Source organism: Pocillopora verrucosa, chromosome 7, assembly GCF_036669915.1.
Source record: "Pocillopora verrucosa isolate sample1 chromosome 7, ASM3666991v2, whole genome shotgun sequence".
NCBI classification, from domain to species: domain Eukaryota; kingdom Metazoa; phylum Cnidaria; class Anthozoa; order Scleractinia; family Pocilloporidae; genus Pocillopora; species Pocillopora verrucosa.
Genome location: NC_089318.1, coordinates 7,472,086 through 7,493,271, shown reverse-complemented (window position 1 = coordinate 7,493,271; position 21,186 = coordinate 7,472,086). Strand labels below are relative to the sequence as shown.

General features: G+C 37.9%; 1 protein-coding gene and 1 pseudogene across 1 annotated transcript; both read right to left on the bottom strand.

The window, feature by feature from the left end:
• Positions 1–115: 115 nt before the first annotated feature.
• On the bottom strand, positions 116–2,799 carry LOC136282452 (uncharacterized; annotated as a pseudogene).
• Positions 2,800–9,281: 6,482 nt separating this feature from the next.
• On the bottom strand, positions 9,282–13,747 carry LOC136282421 (uncharacterized). The gene is made up of 3 exons (XM_066170070.1): positions 13,678–13,747; positions 10,806–11,166; positions 9,282–10,281 (listed from the first exon to the last, which is right to left on the bottom strand). Exons 2-3 carry the CDS (start codon positions 11,154–11,156, stop codon positions 9,457–9,459), a joined length of 1,176 nt encoding a protein of 391 aa, XP_066026167.1. The 5' UTR covers positions 11,157–11,166; positions 13,678–13,747; the 3' UTR covers positions 9,282–9,456.
• Positions 13,748–21,186: the final 7,439 nt, after the last annotated feature.

The following is a 21,186-nucleotide window of genomic DNA, read 5'->3' as shown; positions in this document are numbered from 1 at the left end:
AAATCAAAAAGCAGCCACAACCAATAAAAGACAGAATCCTTAAAGAAAAAAAAAACCCTTATCTAATACTCACAACTCATTCTAGTTTTAGTAGATTATTGGAACTTAGAATAACCTATTCATGTTTAACCCCAAACCAGTATTGCGTTGTAGAAGGATCCAAAGAGGAGCAGCGGTGATTCGTATTTATCGCTCCGGAACGATACCGTCCAAAATTATTTTCGTTGTCAACTGCCTCTGGTGACCCATCAAAATCGCATTCGTTTTCCTTGCTTTTGAAACTGTTCACGAACCAAGCACCATTAAGATCCATTCTCGTGTAGGCGGTGCAATCAGAGCAGTTAATTCCACGGATGTTAATATACTCAAACAGTTTGCAATCTCCACCCCAGTCACCGAATATGTCATGACCTGCCAGAACTGCGCGTGCGTAGTCCGTATACTGCAGGCCATCTGCAGGTAAGTTGCATGTTACTCTCATATGTGTGACGTGATTTGAGAGAGACTGCATTTGTGATAAGGAAAGGCGGTAAGAGTTCCAGTCCGGTTCATTAACCCATTAACCCATTAACCTAACCCATTCACAGGAAAATTCGTGCCAAACCCCTTATCCTTATATGTGGCCTTATTGGCGATGGAGAACGACTGTATCGATCCCCATACAAAGCCAGGTTCTGACTGCAAGTCACAGTAAACAGAAAACGGTTTATTGGCTGAATCAAAAATATCGTATTTTCCTGATTGTGAGGCTCCGTTGTCAGCGATATCTTTGCAGTTTCTTTGATGTGTAGTCTGACTACAAGGCTTACCAGTGTATTTGTAAGAACAGGTGCAGTTTAACCTGGGGCTGCGATTGTCACAAATCTCCTGACATACCCCCCCCCCCCCCCCCGTTGAGGCAGGGATTCTGGTTGCAGCATCTATTAACGCAGCGATGTATCCCTGGAATGTAGCTTCCTCCACCCTAATTGAAAATGAACCTTTTTTCCCTTAAACTATTCCTTGCTTAAGGTTAAGTCAAGCGGTGCAGATATTCGGAAATAAATTTATAGGGGGGAGGGGGGACGTACAAAAAATAATTGGTCTTAGCTTGCGTATATCAAATTATGGATGCACGCGGGAGCTAAGTTTTGAAGAGCACGAGAGAAGCGTAAGGGTTGCTTGAGTGCTCTTCAAACTCCCAAGTGCATCCAAAACTCGAGGTATAGGTAAAGCGTGAAAAAATTTCGCTATAACATAGCATGCAAGTTGTGCTCGAAAAAAAAGAGTTCATTACGACTTTGTCGGATTTACCAGGTAATAGTGTTCTACCCGAAAACTATGAATTAATGACAAGGTAAAAATGACCAAGAAATATTTTGAGACCAAATCTTTATTCAAAGAATTGTAAATTTTCTGCTCAAAAGCAGAAACGAACGAATTTCTTGCATTCAACATGCTTCAATCGTTGTTTACTAGAATTCAACGCCAGAAATTTGCGCATGTTTCTGTTAGAGATTTTGAAAATTCTGAAATTGTACGGTTTTAAAATTAAAATCTGCTATTTAACAATACTTTTAGGATATATCAACACTTAAAACTGATATGAACCGTTCAAAACACGAAGCAAAAGCCTATAAATTTCTCGCATTTACGAGACACGTGTGGTAGATTTACGCTGCTTGAAATGCCGCTGTTTACTAAAGTTTACTACCCGAAAATTGCTTAGCTTTGAACTAAAAATTCTGAAAATCGTACGATTTTTAAAACAAAATATTCTATTGAACAAAACTTTGGTACATGTCACTGCTTCACAATAATATTTTCCGCTCTAAAGATGAGTCCCCAGCGTCGCAAAGCCTCAGTTGAAGTCAGAACTCAGTTCTGTTTCCAGCCATAATTCTCATCGCGTTTGTAAATAAAATATTTTCAACTCCGAAACTAATTACGTCGCTCGAAGAGCTACTTGCTCATTGTTTTTTTCGAAACGAGTCTTATTCAGCATATTTTGTTTTCCTTTTGAGCTACAAAACAAAAAAACAATCTTCAGTGATAGTTTTGAATTCTCGGGGCTAAACTAGACGGGACTTTTAGCTGAAGTGAAACTGCACACTATGGATGCAATGACGAGCACTAAATATAAATTAAGTATTTTGTTATATATTTAGACTTTCCCTCAGACAATCATATGGCAAAAACATGCTGTTGTATTCGGCGCGCGGGCAACAACTGCGCAATTGTATCCTGGTCGGGATACATTTGAATTTTATTGGGGGCATGTGACTAAGAATTAGCCAAATACAATCCTCGTTTGTTGAGTGAAAGTCTAGGTATATAACAAGGATTTTTATTACGGTACTTCCCTTACGATATAGGTAGGCCTTGCACGCGCGCTATGTTGTGATAAAAATGTAAGTGAGAAGAAAAACTAAGACAATTCTATCAACAACAAACGATTCTATCTCTCACCTTCACCGAGTAGCTTCTCACCAAATCATAGTAATTTCCTCCTTCACTCCATTTCATCGCCGCTGGCTTCATGTCTTTGTTAGCATCGTTGAGCTCGCAGTTATTTTCTTTGGACAGAGGGAAATAATTCATGGATACACACAGGCAGTAATCTTTGCACTTCATGTGACAATGGGTGGCTCTGTGCATTGTCAATTTTTGAAACACGTGACCCTCAAGAATGTGATTATAGACGACATTCTCATCGATAACAAACTTGAAGTTTTGACAATTTACTGTTGGCTGCGCCTGTTTGGTGTGAGTGAGCTGAGATACCAACAACATCGCATTCAGATAGCGAAGACCACTCATGGTGGACCTTAAAAACGTACAAATGAGATGGATATCTTCATTCCATAATTATACCGAGGCATTTGAAGTTTAGTTAGTAGGCAAAAAATCGTGAATAGGTACGTGATCGTACTATGGTGTAAACGCGACTCGACCTCAGGTTATGATCAAGATCTTAACAAGCGCCTTACAGTTTGCTCTTCTTTTGACGCGAAGTGATTACGTAATGCTTATTGAGAAAGGGACCATCGTTCTACGGGATCGAATATCTCGGTGACTGATTAAATAACTAATATTGAAAATTAGCCGAGATTGAAAAGAGAATCTGAGGTACAGTGTGCATGGCGCGCTAGATATATTTTGCCGTGTCGATAGTAGAAAAAAGTAACTTTAAACTTATCGAAAAGGTCATGCCGCATGTTTAATTTTATTCAATCAACGAAGTAGAAACAAATTGCATGTTGCCTCCCTTCAGTAGTTCAGTAACAAAGTTTTGCTTTTAACTGAGTACCATCTCACTGCACTAACCTTAACATGTCCATTGTTTTATGGCTTCAGTAAAATCCTTCGAGAAAGATTTGCGGGCGAACAGATGTTGTTGAAACTATATGTATATCCGATAATATCGATGCACCTTTATACTTGAAAAATAATAGAAAAAACGATAATGAATCAATTAAGATCATTGGCTCTGTTTAAGACGTTACCTTGAAGTCATCCGAAATAAACAATGGATAAGATGTTGCAATACTGTTGACACAGAATTCAACGGAGAGTATTTCACAACTAAAAATTTGCATTAAATTACTGAAATCCGTCACATTTACAGCGGTGATCAAAATTTGATTAACCTTTTTAAATGTCGGGAACTTTTAACATTTCATGTCAAAAGTCCTCAACTTTTCTGGGACAGTTAACAAAGTGTCCCTCTCACCATTAGCTTTCTTTTGGCTCATATTAACAATGTTTATTTTTCCGAAGTCATTAACCACGGACCAGGACCACTACAGCTAGCCGTGAAAAAAAGGTCGGTGGAACAAAGGTTGTTTGTTGCCATCTGGTCCACCGTTTCCTAATTAAGTAGAAATGAGAACTCTCCAACATTATAGAAACAATTTAAACTACCAGTGACCTCCTGAGCTTAAACACACCGCGAGAACACTAACTGATACCGACAAAAATAACTAAGACGGCAGTAATGGCGTAAGTTCAGAAAGACATAGCTGAAACTAAAACTACCGTCACACCATCGCACAGCTGGTTTGCATACTTAACGAAAAAAGCTAAACTGTGTTTGTTTAAAATCGCGATCATTTTTCTCCGTTACAAATTTATTCTTCGCAGGGTATCCATAACCAAAGCAATCTTTCTTCGATTTCGAGTTTGTTTCCATCCAAATTATATTTTTTCATACGACCCCATCAGGCTCCATGCGTCAATATGTACTTCATCATTTGACCGGCAAGACCACGACAAAAAAAATTATACAGGAAAATCTATGACTTTATTTATTGGAGTCTTACAATTCATTAAAAAAGCGACTTCTTTCATTATTTCTGTTTTGTTTTCCCAATTCCAACGTTAGAAGTAATGTTCTTGGAAAATGTGGCAGAATCATGCGACTGCATGGTGAAAGGCTATTCGGGAGTTTAAGATTTCACAACGGCAACGTGTGGTAAAACGATGCTGAAAAAACGTTATTTATTTTCCTCTAAGTTTCTCACCAATAGCTCGATGCGTTAAGCGTTTCTGATGGTACGACATCTTAACTTCGGCATAACATGGGAGTGTGGTGACAAGTTCAAAGTAAAAAAGGTGACTAAATTGCTGTGGAAGTAACCTTGTTGAGAGAACGTATTAGTTGGTGATTTCACGTCTTTGTTCAGTATGGGACGGACGGCTAAGAAATGTACAAAGTTTTAAAACGCACGGGTTTCGCTATTGTCTGGCTCATTAGATCTTTTGTTTCGCTACGTTCTCGCTTTCGTCGCCGTCGTGGCTGTTTTTAAAAAGGGCCTCAAGATCCGACGACGGCGAGGTCGTGAACTTGGGGGAATGGGGAGAAGTCGCCGTCGTAAGGCGCGAAAAATAACCTTAAAAGAACCTTGAGAACACTCGTAGTACTGTCTTATTTGAACTCGCCTCCATTTAAGCCTTTTTAAGTCTCGAACTTTTGAAGCTGTTTAGAAGGAGAAAGAAACTTCGGTCAGTTTTCGTCTTTAAATGAGTTCTACAACCATTTACACTTGTCACAAGTTAGGAAAAATGTTGACAGTTCATTATATATTGAAAATATACGATAAGTTCATTTGAAATGACCTTAAAGTAAAAGAAACTTACTTACGTTTTGGACAAAAGACAAACACTTCGATTTGACGTCGCAGACAACACAGCTACGGTGGGAAACTTCGCGCGCCGGCTACCGGAAATGCGCGAGCAAATATTTTAAACTTCCGCTCGCCGTCGTAGACATCCGCCGTCGTCCCTATTTGCGGATCCGTTTACGTCAATCTGTCGGACCCTACATTTATTAAGGTTTTCAGCCAATTCAGAGGCTTTCATCCACTATTTCGCCATTATTGATGAGTAACACGTCAATGTTGCGTGCGTTTGAACTGGATACTAGACAATGCTGGGCATTTTAATCGGCCACCCACACATGTACAATGTAGCCATTCAGAGTATGGAGTTACCGTGTTTTTGGACCGAAATCTGGCAGCTCTTGTTCAATAGAGAACAATACGAGTCAGAATAGGATTATGATTTTGCATGTTCACCCCCAACTATCTCGAATACATAGAGATTATTCCATGGAAAGTGCGTACGAACGATTTTTATTCACGGGTTGCGATGAACCACAAAAAATGAACAAGTGAGCGCAGCGAATGAATAAGCATTTGTGATGCATCGCACTTTCCATGATATGAAGTTTTTATTTCATTCATACTTAGATTTTTTCTCATTGAACAAAAAATTTCAAAGATTGAAAGTAAACGACTTTTCAACGACGAATGTGAAAGAAGACGATTTTATCGAGCTTTTGACTTTTAAAATGTAATAGTGTTATCTATGGAACATTACTTGAATAGTAGAGAGACTATTGTTTGTTCTTAGCCTTGCTCTAATGGTTTCTCAGAGTGATATTTTGTTGGCTGAGTTGAATGAATCCACCAAAAGTCACAAATCATATTTAGCTCAAAACCTGTGCTGGGTTGTGGAAGCAGGCGAAGACGAGCAACGGTGATCCTGATTTCTATCGTTGCAGCCATACTCCCCGAAATTGTCTTCCTTGTCGATGAGTCCTCCTGCTCCTCCATCAAATTCACATCCCCTCTCAGTGCTATTACAAACCCTTATTTGCCAGGCTGCCTCCTCTGACAATTTTTGCTTTGCTCTTCAATATGAGGCAAATACTTCCACCTTTCTATCACTCAAAACAATTAAACTAGAAAAGACCAGAAACAATGAAAAGAGCTGGCCATGAGGTGTTTATCATCGAGAAAGATCGACACTTACAGTTGGATGTCAAAGCTTGTTGTCTCCACAATTAGAAGGAAAAAATTGACCACGGTATTTCCGTATGTTTCCAAGGAGAGTTGAGTGATTCAGTTGAATAGCCCTTTTTTTCGTATAGTCCTCCTCAGAAGTGTCGTAATAGGAGTTTCACCTTTTTTTTCTTTTGTTTCTTTTTTTAAATTCGTGGAAGGATATACGTCGCAATGTGTCTTTTGATTATCTTTAGAATAATGATAAAAAAAAAAACAAGTAATTTCACAACAAGAAGCGGTAGAGACCAGAGACAGACAAAGGAGATCGCCAATAGTCTTTTAATCTTTAAATTGTCTTTCATTCAGAAATATAAATACTTACAGCTAGCTGACAAAACTCATTCTCTCGCTATTGAAAATTTTCCTTCGTTTCCATAGAGGAATTGACTTTGTTACAGTTAAAAGAGGCAGTTGAACACGAATTATGAATGATGGTCGATCCGGCTCCAGCTCTTTATTTTTGGCTGAACTCTCTATAAAGGAGTTCACAAATGCAAAGGTTCAAAAACTGAGAAACAGACCAATTGGAAATTACGTCACTCAACCTCCTTACTTCTGTATCCGCCACCTTTGATGATATTCAACTGAGTTTCTTTTAGGTTATTTGTATATTAAAGAAGCTGAATGTTTGGAACGACTTTTTTTAAGCAGTATTAGTATGCAAAGAGAAAAAATAGAAAAACAATTTAAGGAAACGGTACAGAAACACTCAAATTTAATTAACACCACGCACAAAACTAGTGTCCCTGGTTGGTACTATGTCGTTTCTCAAAAAGCGCTTCATCTTCATCCCTTGGGCCTCCATCACGCTGTTTAATATTGAAGAAATATAACACTCGATAAGCTGGAAACCACTCCGCTTCGCGTTGTGGTTTCCTACGCTTATCTCGTATTCTCCCAACCTCCCGCGTGTTTACATCAGGCTATGTAAACACGGAAAACATTTTACATTTCTTTTATGAAATAACTAATGAAAGAGGAACTAAAACCGTGTTTACATACGCTCATGTAAAATGGTTTTATGGCCAATCAGAGCGCGCGTACTATTTTAATTATTTTATAAAAACAAGTTTTGCTCATAGCATAATTCTTCAAAATTTGCCCAACAATGCGACGTTTACGGCCAGTTTGGATCGTTAAGATCGTGTCTTTGTCTGCAGACAAATTTCACCCAGTTTCATATCACAATGAGGATCGTTCGAGAACTGAAACATTCTATGCCCGGTGCTGGAACGATCTATAATAACAGCTTTGCTGGTCAGAGCCGGGTTACCAGCAACATAATATCGCCCTCGTTGCCGCGTATCTTTCATACTATTCGCCATACTGAATTTGATTTTATGTTACCAAAGTGACGTCATTGGTTTTTTGTTAAATGGTGCTTTGGCCGCGCATTTCGAATATCATTTTTGAGTGGAAAATGGCATAACTTTAAAAGCTTCCAAAATTTTCAATTTTATTATCGAACGTTTCAAACTTCGGAAACGTAGATTTTAAATGGTAAACTTCGCAACTCAAGAAAAACAAATTTTGCTTCATGGTCACTTGGTTTTTTTTAAATAATGTATCAACTGCGTGTCCAACAGTGTAAAGTCGCTGTAAATCCACAAGCTTAAAGTAAAAGTCTGGAATGCGACTTTGAAATTGACGAACACAAGTTCGTAACATTACGATGAGTGACGATCGTCCACAACTAATATGATAATATATAGAGCGGCGCTTGTCCACCGCTAGCTGGACCGCACAAAATCCACTGATCAATACAAAGTACCGCACCAAACTTCTTTGGGAACGCCTTCTTCTTTATTATTGTATTATACCGTGAAACTAAAGATTGATTTAAGAAATTAGAGACACGCAAATAGATTAAGAAATGCTTCAGGTAAATCAAACTTACATTATTGCCGGATCTGGCGAGACTTGATATCGATCGAACCTTTCCTTCCTTTCCTTTACTAATTCCTTTCCTTACGAGCACGAGTGCTTACCAAAAACTGATCAAAAGGCCTTTTATCAAATATATTGAATTACACTTAAGAGCGCGTGACAAGCCACCTAGTGTGACTTTAAAGATTATTCACCAAATCAAACAATGAACAGAAACTCGTGCTATAGGGGCACTTACAATATAATAAGATGATGTCTTACATTATGTACAACAATCCTGAATGACCTTTACACTTCACTGGTGCTTCTTTTGACAAACACCTGCTCCAACTACTATACCTACTTCATCTCCTACATTTTGAACATTTCAAAAATTGTTTTATGAACAAATGTGAAATGTTATAAAGTAAGCAGTGATCCTAACGAAGCACTTAAGTACCTTAGTCCTTATGAAAGAGAGGCACAGTTATGTATCGAGTCCCTAATATTAAAATCAAGCAAAGCTGTACATATTTATCACTTAGGAGAAATTACTAACATCTCCCTGCCACTAAGTAAATACCATTTCTCCTCATTGTGCAGATTTTTTAAAGCGAAAGTAAGAAACCTAAACTTAAAGCTTGATTTTACTAATGCACAAACTAACGAAGCCGAAGCTAATTTTCAATTATCAGTTAAGAGAAAATGGTTGATTGACCGAGTCAGGAAAATGTCGCCTTACGACGACAAAACAATATAATTGGATTAATAGCGTATAGAGTTATTTAAACATCTCTGGATCTAAACACAAGCATTTCAACTTACGATTAGTCACTTACTTGAAAATAATTTGCATAAATCAACTAATAGTGAGCTCTGAATGCGTTTTCAAAGACGAATATTTTATCGACCTTTCACTTTTAAGATGTAAGTGTATTATCTATTGAACATTAAAAGAAAAGATGAAAGTGCAGGTAAAAAGTGTTTGTAGAGAGACTGCCTACATCCTTCAACTATTAAAATATGGATGCTATGTCTCTAAGGTTGCTTATGACGTCGCTCTTGTGCATGTCTATATTCCTCTGTGATAAACAGTCAATGTAACTATCTGAAATATTAAACGTTTAGTTCAAGTTCAATTCCTAATTGGACCAAACTTGGAGGCACTTGATGTCATTGTTAGTTCTTAGCCTTGCTCCGATGTTTTCTTGCTTTCAGTTGGCTGTGTTTCCTTTCCTGGGAAAGGAAATGAATTCGCAAAAAGTTACACGTCACATTTAGCTCCAAACCAATGCTGCGTTGTAGAAGCAGGAGAAAACGAGCAGCGGTGATCCGGATTTATATACAGGTTGTGAAATTGTCCGAAGTTTTTTTCACTGGGGGTTCCACCTGGTTTTCCATCAAATTCACATCCGAATTTTATACTTTTGTAACTCTTTATGTGCCAGGACGCATATTCCTTCTGTTTTGTCAGGGCAGTGCAATTAGAACAGAAGTTTCCCCGGATATTAACATATTCGTACATCTGGCAGGTTTCCCAAGTACCAAAAATGTTATGACCTGCCAGCTTAGCGCGTGCGTAGTCCGTATACTGCAGACCATCCGTAGAAAAGTTACAAGTTGCTCTCAGATGCGTGGAGTGATTAGCAAGATACTGCATCTGTGATAAGGATAGTCGGAACTCATTCCAATTCACTCCCCCCTCTTCAATATCAATCTCAAAGTTTTTTCCAAACCCTGTATAATTGAAGGCATTCCTCTTGGACAAGGAAAACGATTGTATTAACGTCCATACAAAGCCAGGTTCAGACTGCAAGTCACAGTAAACAGAAAACCGATCACTGTTTGAATCGTAGATGTCGTATTTTCCTGATGTCGAGGCATTGTTCTTAGCTATGTCTTTGCAGCTTCTCGGATGTTTCATCTTCTTCTCACACCGCTGACCAGAGTATGTGTCAGGACAGGTGCAGTTAAACCTGGTGCTGTGGGTGTCACAAATCTCCCGACATACCCCTCTATTGAGACAAGGATTGGTGCGGCAGCATCTGTTAGTGCAATGGTGCTTCTTTGGTGCGTATCTGTCTCCACCCTACAGCAACATTCAAAGAATGTTTTAGCTCAGCATGCTCATCGAATTGGGTTGGCATATACTTTTAGCAACCATCGACAAATCTCACCGGAAACGCATCGAATTGATAACAAACAGTGCAACACGTAGTGGGGTGCCAGAATGGAGATGAAATGTCCATCACAAATTAGAATTGAAATCCAGTAATACAGCAATGGTCAAATCAATTATGTCTTTGTTAAATTCGTAGTCACTTCTGTTCTGCCGTCCCCCTCGCATTACAACATGGCCGTTTAGAAAAAAGTTTGCGAGAAAGAGAATGGACCCAATCCTTTCTCAGCCAAATCAGTTTGTTTTTGTTTTGTCGAGACCAGTCATATCGCAGACAAAAAAGTGTGCACAAAATTGTCTTTGGTCCGGACTGACATATGACCCACCTCTTTTTTAAGGAGTACCGCAAAACTTGATCATGTGGGAATATTTATTTTATTTACGAAAGTTGATAAATAAATGAATAAGGAATTAGATGAACAATGTTATCTCACCTTCACCGTGTAGCTTCTCACCAAATCATAATAATTTCCTCCTTGCCTCCATTTCATCGCCGCTGGCTCCGTGTCTTTATTAGCAACGTTAAGCTCACAGTTATTTTCTTTGGAGCGAGGGAAATAGTTCATGGATACACACAGGCAGTCATCTTTGCACTTCAAGTGACACTGGATGGCATTGGGGACTGTCAATCTTTGAAACACGTGACCCTTAAGAATGTGATTATGGACGACATCTTCATGGATAGCAAACTTGAAGTTTTGACAATTTACCGCTTTCTTTGCCAGAGAGGAGAGTGTCAAATTGAATACGAACAGCATGACTTGGAGATATTGTACGATGCCCATAGCAATGGCACTATTAATATGAAGGAAAAAAAGGGTAGATGATTATTACATCTGACAAGCATGGGGTAATCCGGAACGAAATGAATAGATATTTGGGTCTCTTGCTTAAAAGCGACCTCCATTGATAAAACTTCATGATATCAAACTGTTTGCTTATTTGTGGAAAATGCATGGATGCATTTTTCTAATTAACTGGGAAATTGTTTCCCTTAAAGCATTAACCATAACATTTTTTTTAAATTGCAACGGAAAGAAAATAATCGTTAGCAGTAACACTGCCAAAATTTTAGTCGTTAGCCGTAAGAGTTATCACCATATTGAGACTTTCTTCTGAGTAAGTAAACGTTTTGAAAGACAGTTAAGAGTGTATTCGTCTTATTTGCAGAATTTCGAAAAAAAGATTAGGCAAACATTCGAGCCCAAACGAAATTGCTCCTCGATGGTTTCTGTAGGGAATACTCCACAAAAGGTCCGTAAACGTTCCCTTATGATCACATTTATTTAATTTGTAAGTCACGCAAGCGCTTTAGCGTCACGATCGATCACGTTTACGCAACGCTTTAGGACAACTCGGCATCTAATCTCCATTCAGTTGTTATGAAAACCTAAAATCCTTAGTGTAAAAGATAAACAAACGCAGTTTGAACGGTCAAAAGGAGATCTTAGTAAATTTTCAGAATTATGCAAATAATCTTTGACACGAGCGCAATTGAGAAAATTAAACACATGGATTTGCGTTGTTTTAAGATGTTGGTGGATGAAAATTAGAGATGTAACCGCGGGTTTGAGGCAATCGGTAACATCGTTGGTGTATAAGCTATTCATTTACATGCCTTTTTAGCCCGATTTACGCCTGTATTTTGAGAATTCTTTTGAACAAATAGGTGAGTTTTTGATACTCAAATTAAGGTCGATATTCAAATTAAGGTCTAAGAGAAGGGTCTCCTCTGATCACGCTGGCATGAAAAATATTTCAGGTGAAGTTTCGATAGGATTTTTAGTTATCGAGTTCTTTCATGCTTGCGCTTAAAAAAATACAATATATTCAACGTAGAAAGCTTAGATCAGCAAAGCGTAAACGCTACCAGTTCTCCTTTAGTCACCCGTAAGCAGTTGTTATTAGTGTTAAACTGTAACAGCCACCTGTCATGTCCTTTTGTGTAACTGTTATCCACCGGAACTCTTTTAAAGTAATTAATGTTGTAAAAGACGAAATTCCTACTTAGCCAATAGTGTAATAGATTACATGATCCTTTAGATTATTCATGACATTACGTTATCCATGTACGTTAGGCTTAAATAGGACTGTTCTGTAAAGCTTAGGAGTTGGGTGAGAAAGTTAGGAAGAGAACGGGGTTGAACCAGCCCTGGCCAGGTCCGTTCTGGTCAAAATTGTAGTAGAGCTTGAAGAATAAATCTACGTTGGAGCCAACCCTGTTGTCGTTAGTCTTTCTCTCAAGGATAGTCAGCAGCCGTAATAGATTCCGGTTACCTTCCCGCAGCCAGCGAGTGCCCCCAAGGAAAGCCTTTACCCACAAGAGTTTTTAAGAGTTGTCCCCGTCCGTCCGTTCATTTGTGAAGGCAAAACCCTGTTTTCACAGTGTACTAACTGAATACATCTTGTAACTTGTAGCAAGATGGAATTCCGTGAGCCACATTATTGCAGTCGCTGTGCCCTAGACAAAATCTGTGAAATTCACACTTTCGATCGCTGATCTAGCCAAAAATCATTTTTTGGCTTGTGGCTACGCAAAAAAAAGAGAATCGGAGAACAACTACACTATTTTGGAAACATGTGTCTTAAAAAATTTAACAAAAGTTGGAGTCCTAAGACAGCTGACAACATTTATAAAAACTACTTACCAAAAGTAACTTAATGACATTGCATTAGACATTCAATACTGGACTACTGTTTAGAGCACTGTGATCTTTCGCCATAATGTATGTAACATGCGATAAACAAACACAACCTTTTTGCAAATACCAGATGCTTCAGATGTGCGCGAAAACTCTCACATAGATGACATGTAACAAAAACACTAAAGTTTTCTGACCAAATGTTTTCCACCCATTTTGTCGCGAAAAGTTGCGTAAAATATATCGCTTTTTGAGATAGGCAGTCATGTGATGTAAGAAAGTTTTCAAGCCGGCATATGTTTCGTGAACGATGTCTGATGAATCACACTTAAACCTAGATGTAAACATGAATTGATTAGATACTGTTTCTTTCCAAAACTATTTCTTGTTGATATGATTTCTTCAGTCTACAACTTCCAACAGAAAATTCATAATAATTATAGTTAAGAGTTAGAGTGCACTTCGTGTTTAGGGAGTGACTTGAGTAAATTCAGCTTTAAATCTCTTTCCGCACTTTACATAGCATCTCACGGTTTTCCTTAAGAAGAATTATGGGTAAGAAAATGATGCTTGCACCGAGAATTTTCTGTAAAATCACTCTACTAATTTAATAGATAAACCGTGATATTATTTCATCTTAAGATTTATCCCTTTTATAATGTACCTTGAGTGTACTTTATTTGAATTGGCGACCTGAAGCTTTCTACTCCGCCGTTGTTGAAGTCCTGCGAAAATTTTCCTACGTAACTGGTCATTCGGCTGGCATTGGATGCTTAAACGCAAACAGTTATGTGAACGTTTTTATCAAGATTAAAAACAGATTTTATCTTGTTGAGTTGGCTGTCCAAATAGGAATTATCTCAACTTACCTCCTCTTTCCGGCCTCCTCTGCCTTTTCCAATTTTGGCTTTGCTCCTCGATACGCGGTGAAGACTTTCACCTTTTTATCACTGAATACAATTAAACTTCACAATAAGAAACGGAAGAGAGCAGAAACAAAGAATAGAGGTCGCCATCAACCAAAATAAAGATACTTACAGCTAGGTGCCAAAAGTTATTGTCCCACAATTAAAAGGAAAACATTTTCTGCACAATATTTTCGTACGTTTCCAAAGAGGAGTTGAGTGCGATTCAGTTGAATAGCCGTCTTTTTTCTTTTCTTTTAACTCTCCACAGAAGTGTCTTAATAGCTGAAAAACAAGGAAAGAGTTTCATCTTCTTTCTTACCGTCGTAATGGTAGTGATCACAAACAAAACAAGTAATTTCGTAACAAGACGCGTCTGAGATCGGAGACGAACAAAAGAGATCGCCAACACCCTTTTAATCTTTAAATTGTCTGTTATTCAGAAAAATAGATACTTACAGCTGGGTGTCAAAACTCTTTGTCTCACTATTGAAAGGAATGAAAAAGACCACAATTTCGTACGTTTCCACAAAGGAATTAATTTTGCTACTGTTAAATAGCTTGAAAAAGGCAGGTGAAAATTTTACATGAATTATCAATGATGGTCCATCCGGCTCCTGCTTTTTAATTTTGGCTGAACGCTGATAAAGGGGCTCACAGATAAAATTTCTTGACTTTAAAATTTAAATTTAAATCTCTTAACTGTAAGAAGTAATATTGTTCTTTACGCTCCTATAAGCATCACTCTTCTAACGTTTGGCCCAAAGAAACAAAAGACTGCTGTGAATTCTATGATTATCTTGTGCGTGTTTGTCAAAGTTTGTCAATTATTAAAGACTAACTATTTATACCTCTGAAAGGACCTCGATCTCATACCCCTCTATTCCGATAACGGCTACAACGCTAGGGGAAGATCTTGCCTTCCTGAAAAACATAATCTATTTTCTTTACGGGTTGATATAAGAACACAAAGTTCACGAGTTTTTTGACCTTCCCCGTGGTTTTAAATTCAAGTTTAATAGAGTTCCGACTCCCTCCTGGGATTTTATAATTCTGACCGTTTATTCAAAGTGTTTTTAAGAATAAAAATGTGGCTAAACGAAGATGTTGTTTCTTTCAGTAGACATGTGTACTTTATCATAAGGTTTCAGAATTGTTACGAGACGTTTTCAAACTAATCGACCTTCAGTAACTTTGAAGGCAAATATCTTTCTCAAAATGAAGTGGAACTTTATATTCGAAACATTTTATTTGATTAATGTTTATTGCTGAGTTGCAAGCGTTCTCCTACGACCGAAAAGTTAATTCAGGATACGGAAAAAAAGTTTGCTTAGATGTGAGTGAACTGTAAATACGAGCCTGTTTTGAAAGGTTATGTGTCTTTTTTTGCCCATTGTACAACAAATATAGGCTGATATTTGGATCAGAAAATGTAGGGGTACACTTTCAGGTTGTTTAATGGCACGAATAATTTTCATTTTCTTTTTTTTCTGAGTCTTTAAAGGAGAACGTGTGATTAATTTTTTATTAGCCTTTCCACGGCTTAAAGATTTTGAAATGAAAATTAAGAGAAGTAAAGCAGCACTGAGATCAAACAGCAAGATTTTTGTGTTCGTTTTGAGTATGGGTAAGAATAAATCGGTTCTGAATAACAGAGCGTTTATAGTTTCCTTCAAAGTTTATTTTAAAGCTTATACATCATTTTTTTTTTTGTTTGTTTTTTTGGTTGTTTTTTTGTTTTTAGTTTGTTTTTTCGAGCTTGTTCGACAATTCACTGCTTGCCTATAAATCTCTCTTTTCCCTTTTCTTTCACTCGTGAGAAAGCGCAAGTCTCCAACTCGAGTCTGCCTGAGGTAAGAAAAAATTTGAATTGAGAAATGATAAGCATGAATTTCGTATGCGGCTATGCTACTTGGAATATGAAATTATATTTTCATATCTTTTTTACCTAACAGTAACTTATGACATAGATCCTCTAACCTTTCGCGAAATGTCAGCCGTGGAATGATTACGCCGTTGCAATGCAGTCACGACACCAAATTGTCACAAGACTTTTGTAGACCAGCGACCTTGTCGGAAAACTCCTTGCCTGAGTAAAGCGAAACTTTTATGCGCTGATAATTACTTTCTCATTATTAATGCATGAATAGGAACGTTCGAGATCTGTAGTTTATGATAATTATTGTAATTCAAAAAAATGTTCTTTTAGCTCGGATTAAAACAGTCAGACGTTTTGGAAAAATTTCTCTTAAAACGTCTCAATCTACATCACTTTTTTCAGTGGACACCGCCCTGTAATAAAGCCTGAGTCACGCAATTTGGCATTTTATAAAGTAATTAGAGCATGTCTTGAAATGAACTATTGTTTTTAGGTGAACGAAATGGAAATAACACTAAAACGCTGTTTGTAGGCAGTTCACAAGCCAATAACGGAATATGCATATCTAGCATGAGCTGACTATTTAAGTCACATCTCAGACTTCATTCATTTACTCGTTTTTTCGTCAACTCAATTTGTCGCTGGGCGCACGCAATTTTATGAGCCTTTTATGAAAAAGTGTATGTCGGGAGATTTGGGATACTCAAAGCACCAGGTTTCAATGTACCTGTCATATACTCTGGTCAGCGGTGTGAGAAGAAGATGCAAAGACATAGCTAAGAACGGTGCCTCGACATCGGGAAAGTACGGAATTTTCCATGCAATGCTCAATGTGACTTGCAGTCAGAACCTGGCTTTGTATCGGCATTAATACAATCGTTCTCCTTGGGCAAGAAGGCCAATTTTGCTATGACTCAAAGTAACGATGAAATGGAGTGGACATTGTAACGACTATCGAATGGTGTAAATGTCAGGTGTATGAATGAATATGTCAACATCCGAGGAAATAAATTCTTTAACGATACAGCGATCCCCATAAGTCTTGGCACGACGGGGTTACAATAGGAGAGTAAGAGGATGTGAATTTGATGAAAGACCAGGTGGAGTCAACTACCAAAAGAATTTCGGGGAGTATGGGGTTGTGCGGGGTGCGGAGTACGGTTTTTTTTATATTGTTACGGTATAATCTAACCGACAGGAAAACACTATAATCCTACAAATTCAACTACTCTATTAAACAAAGAGTGATATTCTCAATAGGGTGCGACTCCTAAAGGCTGTACAGTACTTATCGTTAATGAACTTAATTAAGCCCACCGCAGTCTATATCTTAGGTCACCTCTGACCCGAGATTTGTATTGCTGGATATCAACTGTTACGAAGAGACCGCTGTGGAAAAGCTGTTGGAGGAGTTGCTATTTATGTTAAAGATGATTTAAATTGTGTGCGGTTCATTAAGTATGATGTTCTAATCTTGAAGCTGTCTGGATTGAAGTATGTGCATTCTCCCAGCGACTGCCTGTTGGTTGTGTGTACAGACCTCCTGACCTTACTGATTTCTTTGATAAATTTCGCAGTGTTATGGAAAAAAAAGTGGCTTACAAAGAAAAATGTTGTGATAACTGGTGACTTTAACGCTGGTCAGCTCTCTCCCAATTGTAATAGTTCTATGCTAAAACGTATTTGTCAGGCCTTCAACTTCCGAAATTTAATAACCCGCCCCACGAGAATTGCTGAATCCTCAAGTACCAGTCTTGATTTGGTTTTGACCAATAATTTTCCTAAAATTTTTACATCTGGTGTTCTTGATTATAGTATTGCCGATCACAAGTTTTTTTTTGCTGTTTTTATGTTAAAGAAACAAAGCGAACGACCTATTTTTAAGAAAGTGTACAGTTACAAGAAGTTAACTGAAAAAAGGTTGATTTTAAGCATGAACTAAAAAACGTCCCCTGGTGGGTTTGCTCTGTGTTTGATGACATCGCCTGGGCGTGGGAAAGTATGTACAGGGATATCCTTGATGATTATGTCTCTCCCCGTGATGTCAAAATTAGGAAGTTCTCCTTGCCTTGGATAAATTCAGAAATACATAAAGCTATCAAAAACAAATACAAACTACTGAGAGCCTGTGATGGTTCCTCTCTGACTGCAGACACCTGGGCTAAGTATAGACATGCAAGAAATGAGGTAACAAAGCTAATGCATAAAGCAGAGGCCTTTTATCGGAAGGAAAGATTTGCCAAGTTCAAAGACTCTAAGTCTTTCTGGAAGACTGTGTGTGATGCCACTGGCAAACGCCGGCCCTGCAAAATCGGAACCCTAAAAGGGGCAAATGATGAAGAACTTGTTAATGACAACAACAAGGCTGAGAGACTCAATCTATTTTTCATAGATGTTGGAAAGAATTTAGCTGAAAGGTTTCCAAGTGCTTGCAATCTGCAATTCGGAATAAATAAGTAGTTGTAAATTTTTTCCAAGACCAACAAAATTGTGGTCTTTGAAAAAATTTGCAAGTGCTTATTTAATCCAAATTGCACGACAAAAATCATGTGATTACAAATAAATAATATGCATGAAAAAACCCGCTGCCTTTCCCGTGTTCCGCTCAGGTTTTCTACAGCCTCTGTTTCTCATTTCCGCTGCATTTGCCTTGTCAGTTTTCTTCTTTTCGTTTGCTACGGTGTCTTCAGCTGCAGCTGCGGCTATTTCTTCCAGAGCCTTTTCCAACCTACTCAAATGACATTCAATTCCACTTGCCTTCTCTTCTTCTTTCATCTTTGTTTTAAATTTCTCGCTCAGCAGTATGTTTCTTTCTCTAACAGCAAGCTGACTGACTTTGAATCTGAAAAACGACAATAATGTTTAGCTTCAGCGATTTTTTTCCTTAAAAAAACTCGGGTAAATCATTTAGAATAAATTCCTGGTTTAGTTTTAATACTCATTACGAATATGAACTGAGAACAACTTACTGGACTTTCTTATTTGAACTCGTCTCCATTTCAGCCTATTTGAGTCACGAAGTTTTGAAGCTGTTTAGAGGGAGAAAGAAACTTCGGTCAGGAAAAATGTTGACAGTTCATTATATATTGAAAATATACGATAAGTTCATTTGAAATGACCTTAAAGTAAAAAAAATGTACTTACGTTGTTTAGACAAAAGACAAACACTTCGTTTTGACGTCGCAGACAACACAGCTACGGTGGGAAACTTCGCGCACCTGCTACCGGAAATGCGCCAGCAAATATTTTAAACTTCCGCTCACCGTCTTCCCTAAAGTCCCTATTTGCGGATCGGTTTACGTCAATCTGTCGGGCCCCACATTAATTGAGGTTTTCAGCCAATTCAGAGGCTTTCATCCACCATTTCGCCATTATTGATGACTAACACGTCAATGTTGCGTGCGTTTGAACTGGATTCCAGATAATTCTGGGCATTTTAATCGGCCACCCACGCATGTACAATGTAGCCATTCAGAGTATGGAGTTACCGTGTTTTTGAACCGAAATCTGGCAGCTCTTGTCCAATAGAGAACAATACGAGTCAGAATAGGATTATGATTTTGCATGTTCACCCCCAACTATCTCGAATACATAGAGATTATTCCATGGAAAGTGCGTACGAACGAGTTTTATTCACGGGTTGCGATACACCACAAAAAAAATGAACAAGTGAGCGCAGCGAATGAATAAGTATTTTGCTGCATCGCACTTTCCATGATATGAAGTTTTTATTTCATTCATACTTAGATTTTTTCTCATTGAACAAAAAATTTCAAAGATTGAAAGTAGACGACTTTTCAACGACGAGTGTGAAAGAAGACGATTTTATCCAGCTTTTGGCTTTTAAAATGTAATAGTGTTATCTATGGAACATGACTTGAATAGCGAAAGTCAAGGTAAAAGGCGTTTGTAGAGAGACCGCCTAAAAACGCAAAATTCAAATATTAAGATATGGATGCTGAGTATTTTTAAAAGGTTGCCTACGACGTAGCTCTTGTGTTTGTCTACATTCCTCTTTGATAAAGAGTCAGTGTAACCATCTGAAATATTTAACGTTTAGTTCAAATTCAACTTCTGAGGAGGACCACATTTGAAAGCATACATATGTCATTGTTTGTTCTTAGCCTTGCTCTAATGGTTTCTCAGAATGGTATTTTGTCGGCTGAGTTTCCTTTTCTAAAGAAGAAAATGAATCCACAAAAAGTTATAAATCATATTTAGCTCAACACCTGTGCTGGGTTGTGGAAGCAGGCGAAGACGAGCAGTGGTGATCCTGATTGCTATCGTTGCAGCCATACTCCCCGAAATTGTCTTCCTTGTTGATGAGTCCTCCTGCTCCTCCATCAAATTCACATCCCCTCTCAATGCTACCACAAACCCTGATGTGCCAGGATGCCTCCTCTGACTTTTCCAATTTTTGCTTTGCTCTTCAATATGAGGCAAATACTTCCACCTTTATATCACTCAAAACAATTAAACTAGAAGAGACCAGAAACAATGAAAAGAGCTCGCCATAAGGTGTTTTTCATCGAGAAAGATCGATACTTACGGTTGGATGTCAAAGCTTATTGTCTCCACAATTAGAAGGAAAAAAATTGACCACGGTATTTCCGTATGTTTCCAAGGAGGAGTTGAGTGTGATTCAGTTGAATAGCCCCTTTTTTCTTTTAGTACTCCTCAGAAGTGTCTTAATAGCTAAAAAAAAAAGGAGTTTAACTTTTTTTTTTCTTATTTTTCTTTTTTTAAATTCGTGGAAGGATATACGTCGCAATGTGTCTTTTAATTATCTTTAGAAGAGTGATCACAAAAAAAACAAGTAATTTCACAACAAGAAGCAGTAGAGACCAGAGACAGACAAAGGAGATCGCCAATAGCCTTTTAATCTTTAAATTGTCTTTCATTCAGAAATATAAATACTTACAGCTAAGTGACAAAACTCATTCTCTTGCTATTGAAAATTTTCCTTCGTTTCCATAGAGGAATTGACTTTGTTACAGTTAAAAGAGGCAGTTAAACACGAATTATGAATGATGGTCGATCCGGCTCCAGCTCTTTATTTTCGGCTGAACTCTCTATAAAGGAGTCCACAAATGCAAAGGTTCAAAAACTGACAAACAGTTCCATTGGAAATTACGTCACTCAACCTCCTTAATTTTGTATCCGCCACCTTTAATGATATTTCAACTGGGTTTCTTTTAGGTTATTTGTATATTAAAGAAGCTGAATGTTTGGAATGACTTTTTTAAGCAGTATCAATACGCAAAGAGAAAAAATAGAAAACAATTTAAGGAAACGGTACAGAAATACTCAAACTTAATTTACACCACGCACAAAACTAGTGTCCCTGGTTGGCACAGTGTCGTTTCTCAAAAAGCACTTCATATTCATC